Source organism: Lupinus angustifolius, chromosome LG06 (assembly GCF_001865875.1).
Source record: "Lupinus angustifolius cultivar Tanjil chromosome LG06, LupAngTanjil_v1.0, whole genome shotgun sequence".
Classification (NCBI taxonomy): Eukaryota; Viridiplantae; Streptophyta; class Magnoliopsida; order Fabales; family Fabaceae; genus Lupinus; species Lupinus angustifolius.
The window spans coordinates 2490796-2509776 of record NC_032014.1 but is presented as its reverse complement, the minus strand read 5'-3'; the positions used below and the strand labels follow the sequence as shown (position 1 = coordinate 2509776).

Genomic DNA, 18981 nt, shown 5'->3' with positions numbered 1-18981 from the left:
GTCTTTTGTTGGAAAGTTAAAAGATATCATTGTGTACTTATTATTTATTAATAAAATAATTAATAATAATTAAATATAAATGAACAATTATTTTAATTTTATTATAAGAAGAAAAGGATATATAAAACTATACAAATTAAAGAGTATATTGATTATTAAAACCAATTTGATTTTATGTCTAGGCAAGTGGTAGCAGTGTTATTAATAATGTATCGATATCAAATCAGTTAGTGTATTGGTATAGTAGTATAAGAGTTCAACTGTTGGTTCACTAATTAAATCACATACCGACGAAATTAGATATACATATATAATATATTAATATTAATACTGAAAAATCAATAAAAAAATCAATATTTTTTATTTTTATTAAAAAATTAATTTTAAATAATAAACAGGCAGTATGTCTAGTATGGTTCAACTGATATACCAATTTTGACTAGTATAATTACATGACTGATATAATTATTGAACTGTACCAGTATTAAGATCGGTTCACCGATTGAACCAACATGCACGAACTCGTATAAAAGTATTCTGTTTGCTACGAGGATTAGTGAAATGGTACCGGAGGAACTAAAAAAATTATATGCTATTTTCATTAATTTTGTGAATGTGGATGATATGATGCCTAAAAATATTGTGAAAGCCCTAGAAAAAAGAGATGAATGATATTGCCCAAAAGTTTGAAAAAATAGCTAAAAAATAATAAATTTCAGAGTTGTTATTAAGAAAATGAATTAAACCAAGTCAGGAAAAGGCTTTGTTACTTTAATGTCCATTTTATTTATTTCCACTACCGTCGTGTAAGGTTTATGCTCAAAAAGTTGTTGAACCAGTTTTTCTTTTATTTTTAAACTTGTTGTTTAACATGTTAATACATACAAATTAAAATTAAAGAATTATATTTGTCCAATATGTTTTGAGTGCAAAACCAAAATTGTCTCCCATTACCAGAAGTTATGTGAAATTATAAGGAAAATAAGAAAGTTAATAAAAAGAAATATAAAGTTTGTTTTTTTATATTACTAAGAATATCTCTCACCATTTGAGTAATTTAACTAATTTCTTTTAGAATGTGTGACTGTCCTCCCAAACAAGTTTTGCTCATAGAATTGAATCATTAACTTTTTGTTCGTCCTATTCCTATTAAGATGTTATACTACTAAATCAATGACTCTTTGGTATCAACAAACTTTGTTTAGTTGCCAAAGACACCTTAATAAATTACACTTTATTTGATAAAAATAACTCTACTAGCCCAAAGTTTTGTAGTTATGCATACTGAATGTAATTTTTTTTAATTTTGAAGAGTAAATTTTGCAAAGTATTCAAAGCATTTTTAAACATTATTTCAAATAAATTCCTAAAGGCCGGTTTTCAAAAAGTATAAATTTCATTCAATTATGAGAACAAATATACTCACATATGGTGGTGTAAAAAAATTATATACTATCATTATATCATTTATTTTTAATCGAATTTAAAAAAAACTAACATATGATATAAATGTTTACATTAATACATAGATAATACTCTTCAATTATTGCTTTAATTGCTTATTGAGTAATTGAAACTTGTAAATACATATTGTATCTGATAGGCAGTTGAGACTAAAAATCTTTATATGGAAGTTGGAACGTGCATAACTTCACACTGTCACCTTTCTGAAAATGGTCTTTTCTTCTTCTCCCTTCTCTCTTCCACCTTTGTTTCTGAATCTCAACCATTTCCATTCATCAAATCTTCAAAAGTTACTCACCGCAAATACCTCACCCAATGTATCTCAGTTTCGAAGCCACGGTTTCTGATTTCTCTTCATCCTCCGATTTTGCATCAAACCCCAAGGTATCAAATACCTATTTCCCTATTATCTTTCAACTTAAATCTTCTCTTACCTTTATTGCATGCATTCATACTTCATTTTTTTCATAACACATTACTTCTTATTTGCTTTCGTTTTTCTTCCTAATTTTAAGTAACCACTTCTCTTCTACGTATTTGCTTATTTAGGTAAAGAATTTTGTTTTCATTGCAATTTTGATGGTTGATTTATTTATCTGTAGAAATGAAGAAACAAAGGGTGTCTTGATCGTAAGAATTGATAATGTATTTTTTTGTTTAGGAAAAAATAATAAAAGGAGTGAGAGCTAACATTTCATTTCACGCAATGCCAAACTAAAAAGTTATAATCAACGAGATGTTGATCTTAGTAGTGTGAAGCCAGTTAGATACCACAAAAAACTAAAATTTTAAAGGAGTGATTTCCGGGTGGTACGACACTTGTTGTGAGGATAATAACGAATCTTAAAGGATTAGATTTTTACCTAAAGAGAATACAATGATACATTTGGTAGTACAAAAAAAATTAAAAAATTGTACTTGAAACAATAAAAAATTAATAAAGAGACGTTGATACATTGTCATCATCAATCAATCAACCCTAAACCCGATTAAGCATTAGTACTCATTTCACGAAAGTATGGTTCTTTCCATCTAAAAGAAAGGAAAATCTGGTTACCTAATCTTCACTCTTTATAGCTCATGATCAGTGACAGATATTGGTTAAAAAAAGTTGGGAGTTTAAAAGAATTTGTAAGTGATAGCAGCTTGATTCTCCATGAGCAAAGTCTAGAAAAAGTTAATGTTGGGAGTTCTCCGCTCGAACAGGCTTGTTGAGGCCTACACCATAGTACTTATAATGATGATGCAAAGTAACAATAATATATATAACACCTTCATTGAAAATGGTTATGTCATTCTTTTGAAATTTTTTAAAAGTTATCAATAATTACATGATAGTAAAAAAAAATTGGCTATTTCTTTTCAACATGAACCATCATATTTTCTCTAAAATCTCAAATTGGTTGTTATGAAATACCACGGAAGCTCAAACATTTTCGGTGGCTTCCACAGTTATAAACTAGAGACTTCTTTTGTTGTCCTTTTCTTTTGTAACGCACCACTTGAGAGTTTTAGGATTTTGTAAATTTGATTTGTGGTTTGCATGGTTCTCCTAGGCTGGAGTGTTTTTTTGTAGTTGTTTCTATTGGATATTGAAATACGTTTGACGTCCTTTGAATCAATAAATAAAAGAGATAAAGTATTGTTTTTTCAGTTTGGATAAAAATTTCAACAGTTAGACACTAAGTAAGGAAAAAAGGAGGCTTGAGGGCCATGAAATATACTTGTATGATGGTTCTAAAGCCTCCCATTTCCCGTTCTTTCTCTCTAAAACTCAACTCACAAACGGACCATAAGGGATGAGAGGAAGGGTTAAAAACCAGGTTATGATGTGAAAGTAAAATCAATAGGTTATCTAAACACCCTCACGAATTATATTTTACAACTACTTTACTTGTTTTACCATTAGGCTTTTACTACTACAGAGTTGCATAGAAAAAGTTTTTAGGAGCAGCTCCCTCCCACTCTCCAGAACATCTGCATCGGCTCATGATATTTTTACTATTTGTTTCTTATGTGCCCTCTCTCTTTTTTTAGTGTGTCAAGTTTCTAATTTTTTCATTGATCCATTGGACGGTTTCTTGTCTGCAGAGCAGAAAGTAGGACACAGGCACATTTGTTGGCAAAGCTTTTCTTCATCACTCAAGGCTTCGATTTCTCGATAATACAGCCAACAGTGGTTCAAATATATTTAGAATGAATTTGTCTTTTACACTTTTGACTACTAGATAATGCCCATAAATTTGTAGTGAACTTCTATAGGATCTTCTCTTGTCGATAACACATTTATCTAGTCGCCATCTGAGCCACAAAGGACTGTCGAAGTTGATTCTTTTCTATCGTTAAGCTCCAATTTCATAAAGGGAGCATCAGTCAATTTTGGCCATTCTGAAGAAAGTTCTGGGAAGCCATCAATGGAAAATAGAGACTGCTCTTGTTTTTCTCGGTCTATGTATGAATGCGGTAAAGTTTCTGCCATCCGTGATTTCCCAGAGGAATGTGGACCATTTGCTTTTCCAGGTGTTCATCCAGTAGTGAAGGCAGATATTGCTGATATTGGTTCTGCTAAAGGTACAATTGTTGAGGATAATTATGGTGGACATTCGGGGGATTATACTGTTAAAACTTCCAGGTGTGGAGATGATTCTCACCATTTTGAGTTAAAAAGAAATTTATTTCATACCGAGTTTCTTTACCAAACAACTGACTGTAGTTTGAAGAATGAAAATCCAATGGTCTCATCTCATCATGTGGATGGTCTTCCTTTAGCAAATTACACTCCTGCAAAAGTGGCGTCGGTTGCCATGGAAGCTTTAGAGGATACATGGTTGACAGGAATTGCGAACTCTGTAAAATGTGAGTCCTCTATGCCAAAGTCATCATCTCCAGTTGGTGAGGTGGCTTTGTCAAGTGGTTCAAAATCCATATGCAATGTCAGTGTATCCGGTTCCAGTGCTTGTATTGAGAAGGCTATAACTAGAAGGTATGTTCCTCAAGAAAAACTTGCAGCTGTCAGAGACTTTCCTCCTTTTTGTGGACGCAATGCTCCAAGTCTCAGTAAGGATGAGTGTCTAAAGAAGTTTTCTTTGAATAACAAGAGAGTGGGTCAACACAACTCGGCTGTAAATGACAATCCATTGAGGGAAAAAGTGATCACTGTTATGAAGGAGGTGGAAAATCATACTCAAGATGAATATGCATGCAAGAGAAAGCTTGTGAATATAGTTGAAGCTGATCCTGAAAGGAATGCTACAAAGAAAGTGAAGAAGATTGATGTATTTGAACCTTCTGGGATGAATTTGACTCGGGAAAACAAGAGAGAAAGGTTCCTCACACTTCCTCAAGAAAGTAATCATCATCCAGTTGAAATTGGCACAAGAAAGAAAGTTGGTTTTTTTGCATGCCTTGACAGGTCTGTAGCTGCTATCAAGAGAAAAGATGCACCAAATCTTTATAGGCATAAGCCTTTGAAAAAGAAATTTGAAAGTGCTACTTCTGATGAGATGGGTCAGTTAGTAGGTTGGGATAAGGATTCTCTTGACCCTAATGAAAACATCAAAGACTTCCGAGTTGTCCCAAAATCACATGGTTTCAACAACAGTGTAAATGTTGGTGACTCAAATGGGGTCCGAAATAAAGTGAGGGAGACATTAAGCATGTTCCAAGCACTTTGTAGAAAACTTTTGCAGGAAGTAGAAGGTAAATCAAATGAGCGAGCAAATAGTCGTAGGAGGGTAGATTTGGAAGCGGCAAAGATCCTGAAGGGGAAAGGGAAGTATGTTAACCCAGGCAAACAAATCTTGGGATCTGTCCCCGGGATCGAAGTTGGTGATAAATTCCAATATAGGGCGGAGCTTAATATGATTGGCCTTCATCGCCCAAGTCAAGGTGGTATAGATTATGTGAAGCACAATGGCAAGGTCCTTGCAACTAGTATTGTTGCATCAGGGGGCTATGCTGATGAGGTGGATAATTCAGATGTCTTGATATATACAGGGCAGGGTGGAAATATGATGAGCCCTGATAAAGAACCTGAAGATCAGAAGCTTGAGCGTGGAAATCTTGCTTTGAAGAATAGCTGTGAGGTAAAGAATCCTGTTAGGGTGATACATGGCTATGAATTGATGGATGGAAAGTCCAAGGCATTGGTTTATGATGGACAATATCTGGTTGAATCATATTGGCAGGAGATGGGGTCACATGGAAAACTGATCTATAAGTTTCAGATGCGTAGAATCCCAGGTCAACCTGAGCTTGCTTTCAAGAAACCCAAGAAATCTAGGATGTTGTTTTGAAAACTAGGACTAGGTAATCAAAATGATGAAAATCTCCTTCCAGTGAGATTTGCATCTTTGAAAAAGTGAAAATCAATATAAGTTTAGGCTTAAATGTAATTTCAATCTCTCAATTGGAAGATTTGATGAAATTAGATGCACATGTTCCAATTTCCCTACATTTGAGTCATCCACGTTTTGGGATTTTGGTTTTTCTGATTATATCCGTACTTGAATGTTCTAAGTGGCTTTGCCACAGTTTAACCAACACAGAATGCAAGCGATATGATGAAAGGGACTCTGCTACCACCTCAAAAAAAAACACGACATATATAATATACACAGTTGTTTCGCCACATCAATTCAACAAAATGCAACAATGTGATCAAAGTCAAGAACACAATATTTTCCAATTTAAAGAAAAATCTCAGCATAAGAATACATTCTTAACCAGATGAGAACAACAAGGATTAACAGTTTTAACCAGAAATTTCAGCGAAGGGACAATGTGAACTTAGACACCAAAACCACACCCCAGATGTGCAATTAAGCGACTATAAAATAGCAATTATGCATAAGCAAATACTAATCAAGTCCTCATCTTGACAAATATCAATTGGAAAGCATATCAAAAAATGATGACATTGAAATTCTCAAGAAGCAAGCAATTTGGCAGGATGAGAACTCAACCACTAACAAAAAAAGATTAGTGGTTCTGCTATTTTGTAGTACTTCCCCTCTCCCTTCCTTTAATACAAGGAGTGAGTAAAGTAAAAATAGAAAACATGAGTGATTGAAAAGGGTGTTCAAAGTACCAAACTGAGAGCAAGAAACACAATATGGCTTTAACTTCAGATATCATTCTCTAGCAACAAATTTAAGTTTTTACAGGAAAAACTCTACTCAACGACTAAACTAAACTCTGATAACAAGTAAAAGAAATAAAAGGCCTATTCCAAAAGGAAAAAGCAAAAGTAGCAAATTTATTAAGCAAAGAGTAGTGCAGGCCTTTCCTTAAGCTTCCCAGCCCCTCAAAAGTGTAGCGCGAGCAACACGGTTCACTCCTAGAGTGAAGGCTCCCATTCGTAAGTCACAATTATGAATTTGACACATTGCTTTTATGTTGCGGAAAGCTTTCGTCATGTATTTCTTCAACTCATGGTTCACTTTCTCTTCATCCCACATAAATCCTTGAATATTCTGCAGCAGCCACACATTGAAATTCATATTTCTGTTCTTAATCTTTGTTTTCAAGTTAGTATGTAAGTTTTTGTTGAACACATTACCTGAACCCACTCAAAGTAGCTAACTGTCACTCCACCAGAATTGGCATAAATATCAGGTAATATAATGACTCCTTTCTTAGACAAAATCTGCAAGAAAAAAATCACTTACATTGTATAATATAAGTTCATCATATCAGACATACTTCAAACTGAACAGAAAAATGATAACTTTACCTCATCAGCGTCTGGGTCAGTGGGATGATTTGCAGCTTCTATTATATATTTTGCTTTCACATCAGCAGCATTTTCCCTTCAACAAGGGCAACATATTCAAAATTAAGTTGAAGTGCTTCTAGATTAAAGAAATGTTGAAGTTCTCCGAAATGGAAATTCGAAAAACTCGGTAAAACTACAATCTCTTTATTTGACTAATGATGATGAATTTCTGAAATTAGGTGAGTGAGATAACATACTTGTTGAGAACTCCTCCTAAGGCACATGGGATGAGAACATCACATTCATGAACAAGCAAGTCATTTGGATCCATAGCATCTGCTCCTGAGAATTCAGTCAAATTTCCATTGCTTTCCTTGTGTTTCAGAAGAGCGGGAATATCAATTCCATTTGGGTTTGTAATAGCACCACTGATGTCACTCACAGCTACCACCTTGCCCCCTCTATCAAAAATGGACTTAGCAGCCCAAGTGCCCACATTTCCAAAGCCCTAGACAGTGTTGTGATAAATAATAATCATATAGATGAAGGCGGGATTAATATAGACGAATCGGGTATAATCATATAGATGAAGGCGGGATTAATATAGATGAATCGGGTATAATCATATAGATGAAGGTGGGATTAATATAGACGAATCGGGTTCCTCTCCATTACTGGAGAGGAAAGTTGTTATTTTTGCTTCCGAAGCCAATGGTGATGAAGAATATACCTGGATGGCAAATGTCATCCCAGAAATTGACATCCCATACTCAGCAAATAAAGCCTCTGTTGCAAAAATCACTCCTAGTCCTGTCGCAGCTTCCCTTCCTAATGAACCTCCAAGATCCTGAAGGCCAAAACATTTAAAGTCAATTTCTGAAATCTGAGTAGACGATTTATCAAGAATAATGATCCTTGCACAGCACAGTTTATGTGAAAATTGTGAAGAAAATAGAGTGAAATGTGAAAATTGTGAAAATATGAGATGAAATGATGTGTGTATGGCATTCCCTATATAACACAATTGAAGTATCATTTTATGTATGGTTTTGGTTGAGTGTTTGCATGTTATACTTACAATAGGCTTTCCAGTCACAACTGCGGGTGAATGACCATGAAACTTTGAATACTCATCAAGAATCCATGCCATTGTCTGTGAAAAAGTGGAGGAATGAAAAGGATACATGAAACTGCTAGATGCTAGTTTCAAGAAGAAAATAACTCTAAGCGAATCCTATATAAAGAAATCAGTACCTGTGCATTAGTTCCCATATCAGGGGCAGGAACATCCCTCTGAACACCGATGAGATCATGGATCTTTTGGGTGAAAACACGAGTGAGACGTTCTAACTCACTTTGGCTTAGGTCCCTTGCATTGCAGCCAATCCCACCCTTTGCTCCTCCATAAGGAATGTCTGCTACAGCTGTCTTCCATGTCATAAGCTGAGCTAGAGCATTCACTTCATCAGGATCAACCTGCCACCACAGAAATTTATAGTTTTACACAGCAAAGTAAGTTCAAGAATTTATTGTTTAAATTCATAACTGTAACTTAAAACTTACAAGTATCAGCATGCAATGACTTAATTAATGGTTACCAGAAAAACTGTGTAGCCTAACATTATTGAAGACGAAGCATGCGTGATGCAGTTAAACTTACACAAAGCTTCCATGGGTTTGTAACTCATTTAATTGTATTATAAAAAAATATGCTCGGATGAGAAAAATCATTCTCAAGCACTGCTCATGTCCTGCACTTCAACTGAATAGAAAAACTACAGGCACACATGGATCTCTTGTTTGAATTCAGAGGACTGAAACAGGAAGGAAAGTTTTTGAAGACGTTTTTTGGGATTTCATTAAGACAACCGAAGAAACATAAATTACAAGAAACTTATATAAGCACATGGAATAAACCCAGTAGATGACTAAATAAGTAAACAGCTAATATAAAAAATCAGAAAACTTAGACAAAATTAGAATGTCTAGTGAGATGCATGGTAATTCCACAAATTATACAATTTGAATGTTAAAGGTAATAAAAATTGGTAAGTGAGGTCCATGGGAACAAGGATCCTGGACCCAAGAAAACTCTGTACACTCATCACATCACAAGACAGAAAATGGAAACGCAACAATGGAATCTTAATGTTGTTCCTGGAAATGCACGATGTAATTTCTGATAAAAATGTTGAATAAACGCAACAAAATTTTAAAAGGAATAAGTGAACTTTAGTAATGAATAGCGATTCTATGATTCATCTAATGGTTGTAATTTGACAAAACTTGGCATATTTTAATATTAAATCATAACAATGGCAATTAAGTTGAAGCAATGAAAATGACAGAATATGAAGCATAAAAGAACCTCAGGATGATAACGAATTCCTCCTTTCATAGGTCCACGAGCATTGTCATGTTGGATCCTGAAACCCACATAAGATACTAGAGTTCCATCATCTTTTGGAATCGTACATTCAACCTGCATCATACCAATCCCACATTAACCCTTTTCATTGATCTTAAAAAGTTTTAATTTTTTTGTAAGAAGATCGAAATGAAATCTAAATAAGAATAGAAAAAATGGGTACTTTGATTTCTCTGAAGGGAATGAGAAGGCTTTTCTCAAGCTTGGAATCCAAACCAAGAATGCGAGCTGCACGTTGAAAGTTTCTGTTGGTAGCTGCAAGAGCATTCATAGCTGAATCTGAGAATCTGAACTCACTCACTCTTTTCAGTTTTAGTGTGTGACAGTGAGAGTAAATAAAACATAAATAAAAGCAACAGTAGTTGTTTCATTCAGGTAGACCATTCATTACGTTGCGCCACATGTTGTACTTGCACAGCACTGACACTATTATATGTTATAGACACGTGTATTTGTGAGATTCAACAAACAAAAAAAACGAAAATGTACCTTTAGAAAATACTGGTTTTTTTTGTAATTTTAACTAGAGGATAAGGATAATTCTAGAGTTAATAACTGAACATTTGTCACGTGCTCTTTGATAATTGAGTAATGCTTGATTTTTAACACGTGTCTTTAGAATTATGTAAGTTTTTTATTTACAATGCTATACTTTGTCAATGACTATGAAAAAAAAATGCTTAGTTTAAAAAAAGCTTATACTTTTTTCTATAGATAAAGATCAAACTTCAAATTGTGATTTTTGCTCTTATATGTTTAGCTAGTTTTTAATTTGTTTGGACCTAGGATTTATAATATAAATATAGCAAATGTATAAGTTGGTTTCTGAAATTTTTTTGTTTGCCCATATTTTATCCCTAAAAAATTAAAGTAAAAAGTGTATTATTAATTGAAGAATTAAAGTTTTAGAAATAATTGAAGAAAGAACTCAAACCATAAAGACTAAGACATTATTTTAGTGATTCCAAAAATTATGATTTAGACCTATGAAAAGTTATTAACCTACAAACAAAGACTTGTTTTACATACCCATTGTTTTGAAAACCGAAATAGAAAAACCACAGAAGTACATGGCGGCTAATTCTCTGACTAAACCATACTCATCGTAATTACCAAGTGTTGTTAATGTCCAGTTCCTATATAGTAGGAAGTAGATAAATTGAGTTTACCCAGTTGTTTTAATGAACTATAATTAATTTATTGCAATTTGGAAAAGTTTACAATCCAAAGATAAGCTTGCTTAGTCAAAGTAACAACAGTGGTTGTCTAAAAAGTAGAGGCTGTCATGGTCATGGATTATTATTTATTAAGGATCATGTGATAGTATAAATCTCAGGAGGATCACTAATTTTATTCATGACTTGTGTGCTAAGAATTTGGAATCCGTAAATTAATTTAGCGTTATCTTTTAGTTATAACTACCGCATTTCTATTTATCTTTACATCTTGAAGATTTTTTCCTTATTTATCTGTCTCCTTTATATATATTTTAGTTATATACCTTATTTCTTATTATTTTTTTCTCACACTACCTTCCTCATCAGTTGGTGATATAAAGATTTGGGAATGAGATCATTGCTGGTGCTGGAATTTGAAAGGAAACTAAATTTATAAAATTTTAATTTATTATCTTTAATATTTTTAAATATTTTTTTAATATCATATATTAGAATCTGGATCTATATATATTGGATTCTCTGAAGAGATACCCGGTTGAAAGATTTAAAGCCTTTAAGAAATAGATGCCATCATGCCAAATTTCCAATGATGGGTGCAATACATGAATAGTCATGAAATATTTCTATCGTTTTGTCATCTTAGTTGCGTGTCCAATATGGGTCACATATAAAGTGAGTGGGTTTAATCTGTTTCTAATATTTTTGAACTTAGATGATATTTTCAAATTACTCACAATTTCACCATAGAACTCACTCTGTAGATTTCAACAATCCTACTCAGGTACTTGTAATTCCAATAATTGACAACATAAAAACATAGGATGATGATTATATGTTTCAAATGTATTTTATTTTAGGTCTTAAGTCAATCATATATTAACATATACATAAAATATAAAAAATTAAAAGGAAAAAGTAATAAAATTGAATAATTTGATTGACTTAGGACATGAAGTGAGACACCATCTGGAATATGTTATTTGTATCCAACCATAAATGCATAACTCATTTTTTTCTATTTAAAGAATAGGGTGAAGAAAAATGGGTAGTTTAGTTATATAATTGGACGTTACTAGCTTGCTTGGAAGGGTTACTTTTCAATTAAAACTGTATAATGTAGTACAGTTAATCATTAATGTGTGTTATCTAAGCTAAGGCGAAATCTATGATGCTTCTAATTAAGTGTGATGTCATCACTCATCAGCCATGCTCCCTGAAATACCATCCAGAAACCCCAATGTTGAAGAACCACAAACGCACAAAAGAAGATGCACCCTCATCCAAACCTTTTATATATTTTTCTTATACAACTCTTATAACTATGATGCTTTTTTTGTTCGAGTAATGTAATGCCATATTTTCCTACTAATCTTCCTACTTATAAAAAAATAATAAATATAACTTATAAACCAATTATTAATAAATAAAATATATCACTTATAATATATGTATTTTCCATGTAAATAGCAAAAATGGTTAAAAAAATTAATAGAATTATAAATCATTTTTATTTTTCTAAAGCAAACATATATTAATTTGTTTTATCGATTGAACAAGTAGGGGAGTGGGGTTCTTCTAATCTTTTAAGAGGGTTTGTGGTGGATATCTTTTAGGTGAGGACCACTTTTTTGAGTGGGTCACTTGATTTTTGTGGGCACTTCAAATTTAGATACTCTATATCATTTTTCTATGCTTATTACTAATAATAGGATTTTAATAAATATATATTAAATTAATTTTTAAATTAACAATATTACACATAATAATATTTGATTAATTAAAAATAGAAGAATAGAATTATTTCGGCATAAATAATTTCTATTCCTCGGAAATATATTATCTGACTGAAACAGAATTACTTCAATAAAAAAGATATCATGTTGAACACGTGATGGTTAGATAGGGATAATAAATACCATAGCGCACACGCCAAGAAGCCATGTGAATAAATCCTGAGTAGGACCCACCCCTGCGCCGTGACCTATCTAAAGTCTAAACCCAAACGGCAAGGGAAGCAAATAACACGTGCTGGAATTACCCAACCAAGCATAGACATTAATCAATCATCCATACAACTAGACATGACTACAACTGCACCTGTCTTTAAAAATATATAATAAATAAAACCCATATATTCCTCGTGCTTTAATTTGGCTAGTGCCCCTCAAACATATATAAAAAGAAGATAAAGCTTTTATGCTTGATAGTTAAACACATCACCTACTCCTTCCTTTCTTCAACAAAGCCTGTGAATTGAAGCATCTTCTTCTCTTGGAGCCAAGTTATTGAGGAGGAGAACATGAAGCCACAGAATATGAAACCTTTGAACTTATTCTCTCAACAACTTTCTTGTCTTCCAAGCTTGGTAAATTCCAGGTGAGTTCTTTTATTTGTTATTTAACTTAACCGACAACCCATTTACCAATATATACAATTATTTCTATGGAAGGAAAATAATAATCAATATAAACTAGGTCAGTAATCCATAACATGGTTCATTTTAGACGAATATAGTTTTAATATCTTTATCTTATGGCTGCTTTGTAGAATCTTGACAATTTGTTCTTTGATTAATCATTAATGTTTGATCTCTTCTGTGTTGTACAGTTTAATTAAGCCTGCAACTGGAAGTAGTGCACAAATGACAATTTTTTATGGTGGGGAAGTTATTGTATTTGATGATTGTCCAGCTGAAAAAGCCAAGGAGATAATGTCTTTTGCCACCAAGGGAAACTCACAAATCCAGAACAATAACAACAACAATAACTATGCTTACACATTTACTCAGACTCACCCTACTTCAAGTGCCAACAATTTTGTTCAAGAGCACAACCCTCAAGCACCACCAAGATATGTTGCTTGTGGTAAGTTCTTCACATCACTCATATTTGTGTCATGGTTAATGGTTTAAACATTTTCTGATTCATAACCTGTAAATGTTTTTTATTTGTTCAGATCTACCACTTACTAGGAAAGCATCATTGTATCGGTTCATGGAGAAAAGGAAGGATAGGTAAGCAGGATGATCTATCTCAAACAAATAAATTAATTTGAACTATATTGGTTTGGATCAAATGATTGATATTGTTTTGTTTCTTATCTCTTTGCAGAATTAATGGCAGAAAACCATATCAAAAAAGCAATCCCATAACAGACCCTTATAAGCCAGATGAATCCATGTCATGGCTAACCTTGTCACCTCACTCTCCACAAGACAGATCTGAGAGTTGCTCTAGTTTTGTGTAATTTTATGTACTTCTTCATTAGTCCTTAGCATTGCTTTGTAGGGTCTTAAGCTCAAGGTCAAATTACATATTTATGCATATTATGACTCATGTTTAATCTCATGGCATATTCAAAAACACTGATAGTTTTAGCTAATGGTTATATTATAAAGTTAAAGATTTTAGCCACATATGTTTAAGCAGGTTTAACACAAATGTCTTCTGATGTTATCATTCTTGTATAATGATTATTCTTCCAGCACTGATACATCTTTGTATTACTATTCCCTCTCACTTAGGCCTTTGCTAAAATGAAATTGGTGACTTTGAAATTACAGAAAATGTTCATACAAAAAGGTAATATAAATAATAAAAGAAAGTGAAGAAGATACAAAGGAATAAAATGTGTAAGCTATCAAACCAAAAGAATTTCAGTCAACATTTGAATCAACAGCTTATTTTCAATCTTCATGGCTTTTCTTGACTCTTCTCAACGACAAAGGAACTGGTTTTTCTAAAACAGTCACATTAACATTGTTCCAAATATCAGATACTGTGGGGAGTGTAGCAATTTTCTCAGCAATATGCATGTCTTCTGGAAGAACAGAACCAAACACAGTGTATTCATTTTTCCACTCTGCATGGTTAGCTAGGCTAATAAAGAATGCTGGACCAGAACCAACCCATGCAACTGAGCCCCTTCTTAATGTTGGACAGTCTTCAATTGGAAGTTTCTCGAAAGGGGTGCCTTGTGCTTCTAGCAATCCTTGAATCAATGCATAAGGGGGACCAAAAGCAGCCTGCAAAATGAGCACTCATTTACCACCATCAAACATTTATGGCTTGCATTGAAGCTGTGAATAGGCAAATAAATTATTCCTTTCATTTGTCTTTTCGAAATAATATGCAAATGACATAGAAGTTCAATAATTGTTTCTAACCTAAAATAATGTCTTTGAAGACAAGGTAAAAAGTTAGCAGGATTTCAAACATAAATAAATATGAAGTCCTGTCCTCAATTCTCACCTACTCCAAGTGAGAAAGAGATGGAAATAAATTTTAGGGGGGGATGAATTTTAAAAGGGATTGCTAATGAAGTGAAATTAAATAACAGGAAAATGATATGCTTCAGTGCCATGAAATTCATTCTGGCCACAAAAACACTGACATTTTCAGCAGCAACACAGACGATAAAACGTCTATTCCTCAAGGTTCAACTCTACTGCTAAGCAAAGTAAAATCCAGAGGCTTATCAATTCATAGTTATTTGACATCATAATCACATTGTCTTTACGAAGTTTTGAATTGATCGCTGTTAAAAGCAGGTAACCAGTTCTTGCTGAATACAATCTCTAGTTTTATGAAGGAGATCCTGGACGGCTGGGACTCCTAGGAAAACAAGAAAAATTTCTACCCAAAATAGCACACATGGACCCCAACAAAATCACAAGATGTCAAAATGTGGATAAAAAGACGGATCTTAATGCAGAATCAGAAAATAAAGTAACTAACAGCGATGAGAAATTGAGAATGAGATTATAATGCAGAAGCCGTAAGTGCAAAACATAATATGGATGGACATGTGCAGACTGCAGAGTGACATAGATGTCAACATTTGTGTGTGCCTATATCCAATCATGCATCGAATGAGAAAGTCTTACATTTTCTATATGGTTTCCTTCTGAATCCCAAGATTGACCTCGGCTCTCGGCGCGGTAAAATTGACAGCCTGCACAATGACCCAAAGCCACCAATTCTAGAATGTAGGCAACAGAGTGGGGGGCACAGTCGGGGAAAAGCTGCATCAAATAAAGAAGCTCCAATGTTAAACATATTCTTCACTCATGACTAAGCAATTTCAGATACAATCAGAGTAGAATGAATTCATAATGTAAGTAAAAAAAGACTAAGTCGAGATATAGCAGGTCATAACAGAGAAAATAAGTAGATATCAGTGATTCACAGAACCTAAAGCATCCAGTTTCATACTCAATGAATCCTTTGTGTAATTATTTCAATATATTAACAAAGGGAGAAATCTCCCTAAATTTCACAAAGAACGATTAGTCTTCCTTACAATCTATTAAACTCCTCAGGTTCTTCATAGTTATCCAGTGAAGGTTCAACTGATGTGATCAAATCTATTAAAATAAAAATGGAATTGTGTTTGAATAGTGGTTTCATTATCTATTACTGAAAATACACACAAAACAACAATAAGAGCTTTCATGTAAGATTAAAAACAATGCGGGATACATCCTGACCAAGAATTAGCATAACTTTACATTAAAAAAAAACATGTCATTGTTGCAACATCAAAGTATCAGGATTTAGAGGTCCAAAAGGATGAGCACTTACTTTAATATGAAGAGCTCCATATTCAGTTTCCAACAGAATAATACCCTGAAACAAGATTAATTAGAATGCTTATAAATACAATGCCGAAAATATATAACTACCAATGGAAACAAACACAGGTGACTCATACATCAGATCCTTTGCACCACTCAATTGACACCATGGTGCATGAAGTAGAGAGTCTTAGTAATCACATGAAAATATAAAACATCATTATCGACAAGGATTTATGTTAAGCACCTCATGGTTTCCCCTTGAAATATTTTAAAAGTACATTACTTGTTTTACCGTAGATTCTATTAATAGGTGATATATAAGCATACTCAGAAATTCTATCTCAAATTTGCATAAGAGTTGTAGTACATTTCTGAGCCTTTCTCACTCAACCTTCACTACCACTGCACAGTTATACACATCACAATGCAGAATCAACCAAATTATTGAAGTAAAAAACACAGCTTACCGTGAAAAACAGATAAAATATGTATTTGGAGATATTTAGCATTAGAGCCCATGAAAGAAATGATTTCATAATTTTCTTTCAGGTTCAACATGCATCTCTAAGCCAGTATGTAAATGAGATTTTAAAATCACGCAGTAGTTTAATGTAGTTATTTTTCAGATTCGATGGCTTTGAAGTCCATTTTGTACATAATTGACAAGCAATTCCTTTATAAATTGAAAGATGCTTATTTAGAAATACCAGACATCTCTTACCTCTCCTTTCCCAAATATGAGACCAGAAGTCCAACTAACTATTTCCTCTGGAGGCACGTTATCATGCCGTTCAGGGGCTAAGCTATCCTTTTGTTTCTTCAACCAACACTGCGAAAATTGAAGTTAAATGGTGTGACTTCTAAGCTCAATATCAAATCTCTTACTTAAAAAAATTGAATTTAAAAAAACATCTAGAATGATAGTCCTGAACTAAAGTGAACTGTATTCTGCATAAATTCACTCCAAGAGAATTTTCCACATGTCATGATAGAACAAAAAACTTAAAAATTATTCCCATTGGTTTAATATACTACATAGCACTGAGATGCATACTGTTCCGCTTTACACCCACGAATATCTTAAAAGTTTTCCCATACACTTTGCTAATTCAAGCTTAAATGAAAACAAGCAAGTTCTAATAGTGCAGTCAAATGGTCAATAAGCAAAAAAAAAAACTTATCAGCTTTTAGTATTTTCTGAAAGCAACTTATACGGTCTATGTGAAATCAATTGAAATTCCTGCATAAGAAGAACCTGGTTACAGAAATGGTTTTAAATTGTAGTCTGCAACTACAATTGAGGCCACAATATTGTAGTTTTACTAGTCTTAGCAACCAAATCATGGTCCCAATGACAATTTTTAAAATCATTTACAGTGGTTTTAGCACAGGTCACAGCTCAGCAGCAACAACAACACCAAATTTCTGGAACAATCTTATGACTTATCTAAAAAAGATGGACCCAAATGGCAAAAGCACAGATCTTGAAACACTTCAATTCTGAGTCAACTAAGACAAAGTAAAGAGCTTAGAAAGCAAGTAACTTTACCTCACCAAACTTGGATCCACAAGTTTCACGGTTCCCACAAAAGACCCACGTGTCACACAAGCATGGCCCATCTTTCCCAGTGCACATAGATTTACACGCTTCGCAACAACCTCGGGAAGTGTTGAATTTAAACTCAGAACCCCATTTCACTGAAGCACCCCAAAGTTCCAAACTTTCAATCCCTCTACAACACCCTCCAACGTTACTACGAGTACCATGAACCGATGCCAATGACGAACCGAATTTTGAAACGGAAGAAGGTGTGAAGAGTGAGGAGAGGAAGGTGTAGACTAAACCGCAAGAAAAGAAGCACGCGAACAAGTGGAATAAACGGTTTGAGAGAATGGGGTTTGGTTCATTGTGCTTGCGACCCATTGATGCATACAATCACAATATTGCGGAATCAATTGCAACAGATCGCAAGAAAGATGAAAAGAAGAAAGGGCGTTGACCAATTGTGATATGAGAATTATAATTCAAAAGTATAGAGAATAAGAAAGAGTGAGATATGACAATTTTTCATGCTCTGTTTTTCATATGGAATGCACAATTTGAGTCACACGTTTGTTCCTTTTCTGTCTCGATTGAATGTTTTACATTTGAGTAACTATGCTACAATTGTAATAATTAGCTCAATCATGAAACTAATCGATTAAACAATAAGAAAGTGTAAATTGTATTAAAATTTTGAATACACCGCTTAATGTACTTTTTCAGTATTTTTTTTAAAAACTTTAACTTATATGGTTGCTTAATAGCTACTTCTACGGTTAAGTCACTACTTAACATTTGTCTTAACAACATTTAGATACTCTTCCGAGGAATATGATTAGATTTAAAATATTTTTGCTCCTACATTTATACGCTATTATAATTTTATCCATTGTATTTTCGAAGTATTTTATTCGCTTATTTTGAGTTGGTTTTTTTAAGTATTTGGTCAAGTTACATTTAATTTTTTAACCAAAGAGTCCTTTATTAACCATATCTAGATTAAAAAAATTGACTATTACATCAACTCACATTTTGTCTCGATTTGTGTTCCCTAATATATTTTAGAAAAACATA

General features: G+C 33.3%; 4 protein-coding genes across 5 annotated transcripts; 2 read left to right on the top strand and 2 right to left on the bottom strand.

The window, feature by feature from the left end:
• Window positions 1657–5945, top strand: LOC109348878 (histone-lysine N-methyltransferase, H3 lysine-9 specific SUVH6-like). Of its 2 annotated transcripts, none has more exons than XM_019589479.1 (2): window positions 1657–1848; window positions 3832–5945. In XM_019589479.1, exon 2 carries the CDS (start codon window positions 3879–3881, stop codon window positions 5757–5759), a length of 1881 nt encoding a protein of 626 aa, XP_019445024.1. In that variant the 5' UTR covers window positions 1657–1848; window positions 3832–3878; the 3' UTR covers window positions 5760–5945. The 2 variants fall into 2 exon arrangements, with proteins under 2 accessions (XP_019445024.1, XP_019445023.1); XM_019589478.1 differs by having other exon boundaries at window positions 3556–5945.
• LOC109348881 (glutamate dehydrogenase 2-like) lies at window positions 6510–9960 on the bottom strand. Its single transcript, XM_019589483.1, has 9 exons — window positions 9772–9960; window positions 9549–9662; window positions 8435–8656; window positions 8259–8333; window positions 7911–8027; window positions 7438–7688; window positions 7199–7274; window positions 7025–7111; window positions 6510–6938 (listed from the first exon to the last, which is right to left on the bottom strand). Exons 1-9 carry the CDS (start codon window positions 9877–9879, stop codon window positions 6753–6755), a joined length of 1236 nt encoding a protein of 411 aa, XP_019445028.1. The 5' UTR covers window positions 9880–9960; the 3' UTR covers window positions 6510–6752.
• Window positions 12941–14219, top strand: LOC109348876 (protein TIFY 10B-like). Its single transcript, XM_019589476.1, has 4 exons — window positions 12941–13162; window positions 13394–13650; window positions 13742–13799; window positions 13897–14219. The coding sequence occupies exons 1-4, from the start codon at window positions 13086–13088 to the stop codon at window positions 14030–14032; spliced, it is 528 nt and encodes a 175-aa protein (XP_019445021.1). The 5' UTR covers window positions 12941–13085; the 3' UTR covers window positions 14033–14219.
• Window positions 14318–18490, bottom strand: LOC109348873. Its single transcript, XM_019589470.1, has 5 exons — window positions 17914–18490; window positions 17086–17193; window positions 16369–16413; window positions 15672–15809; window positions 14318–14810 (listed from the first exon to the last, which is right to left on the bottom strand). Exons 1-5 carry the CDS (start codon window positions 18286–18288, stop codon window positions 14472–14474), a joined length of 1005 nt encoding a protein of 334 aa, XP_019445015.1. The 5' UTR covers window positions 18289–18490; the 3' UTR covers window positions 14318–14471.

Coding starts and splice junctions, on each gene's coding strand:
- LOC109348878 (XM_019589479.1), top strand. CDS start 3,879: ATGGAAAATAGAGACTGCTCTTGTTTTTCTCGGTCTATGTATGAATGC.
- LOC109348873 (XM_019589470.1), bottom strand. CDS start 18,288: ATGGGTCGCAAGCACAATGAACCAAACCCCATTCTCTCAAACCGTTTA. Junction 15,810..16,368: donor ATGGAGCTCTTCATATTAAA/GTAAGTGCTCAT, acceptor TATTTGATGCAG/CTTTTCCCCGACTGTGCCCC. Junction 14,811..15,671: donor AAGGAAACCATATAGAAAAT/GTAAGACTTTCT, acceptor CTCATTTTGCAG/GCTGCTTTTGGTCCCCCTTA.
- LOC109348876 (XM_019589476.1), top strand. CDS start 13,086: ATGAAGCCACAGAATATGAAACCTTTGAACTTATTCTCTCAACAACTT. Junction 13,651..13,741: donor ACCAAGATATGTTGCTTGTG/GTAAGTTCTTCA, acceptor TTATTTGTTCAG/ATCTACCACTTACTAGGAAA. Junction 13,800..13,896: donor ATGGAGAAAAGGAAGGATAG/GTAAGCAGGATG, acceptor ATCTCTTTGCAG/AATTAATGGCAGAAAACCAT.
- LOC109348881 (XM_019589483.1), bottom strand. CDS start 9,879: ATGAATGCTCTTGCAGCTACCAACAGAAACTTTCAACGTGCAGCTCGC. Junction 9,663..9,771: donor TTCCCTTCAGAGAAATCAAA/GTACCCATTTTT, acceptor GGTATGATGCAG/GTTGAATGTACGATTCCAAA. Junction 7,275..7,437: donor TTAGGAGGAGTTCTCAACAA/GTATGTTATCTC, acceptor CCCTTGTTGAAG/GGAAAATGCTGCTGATGTGA.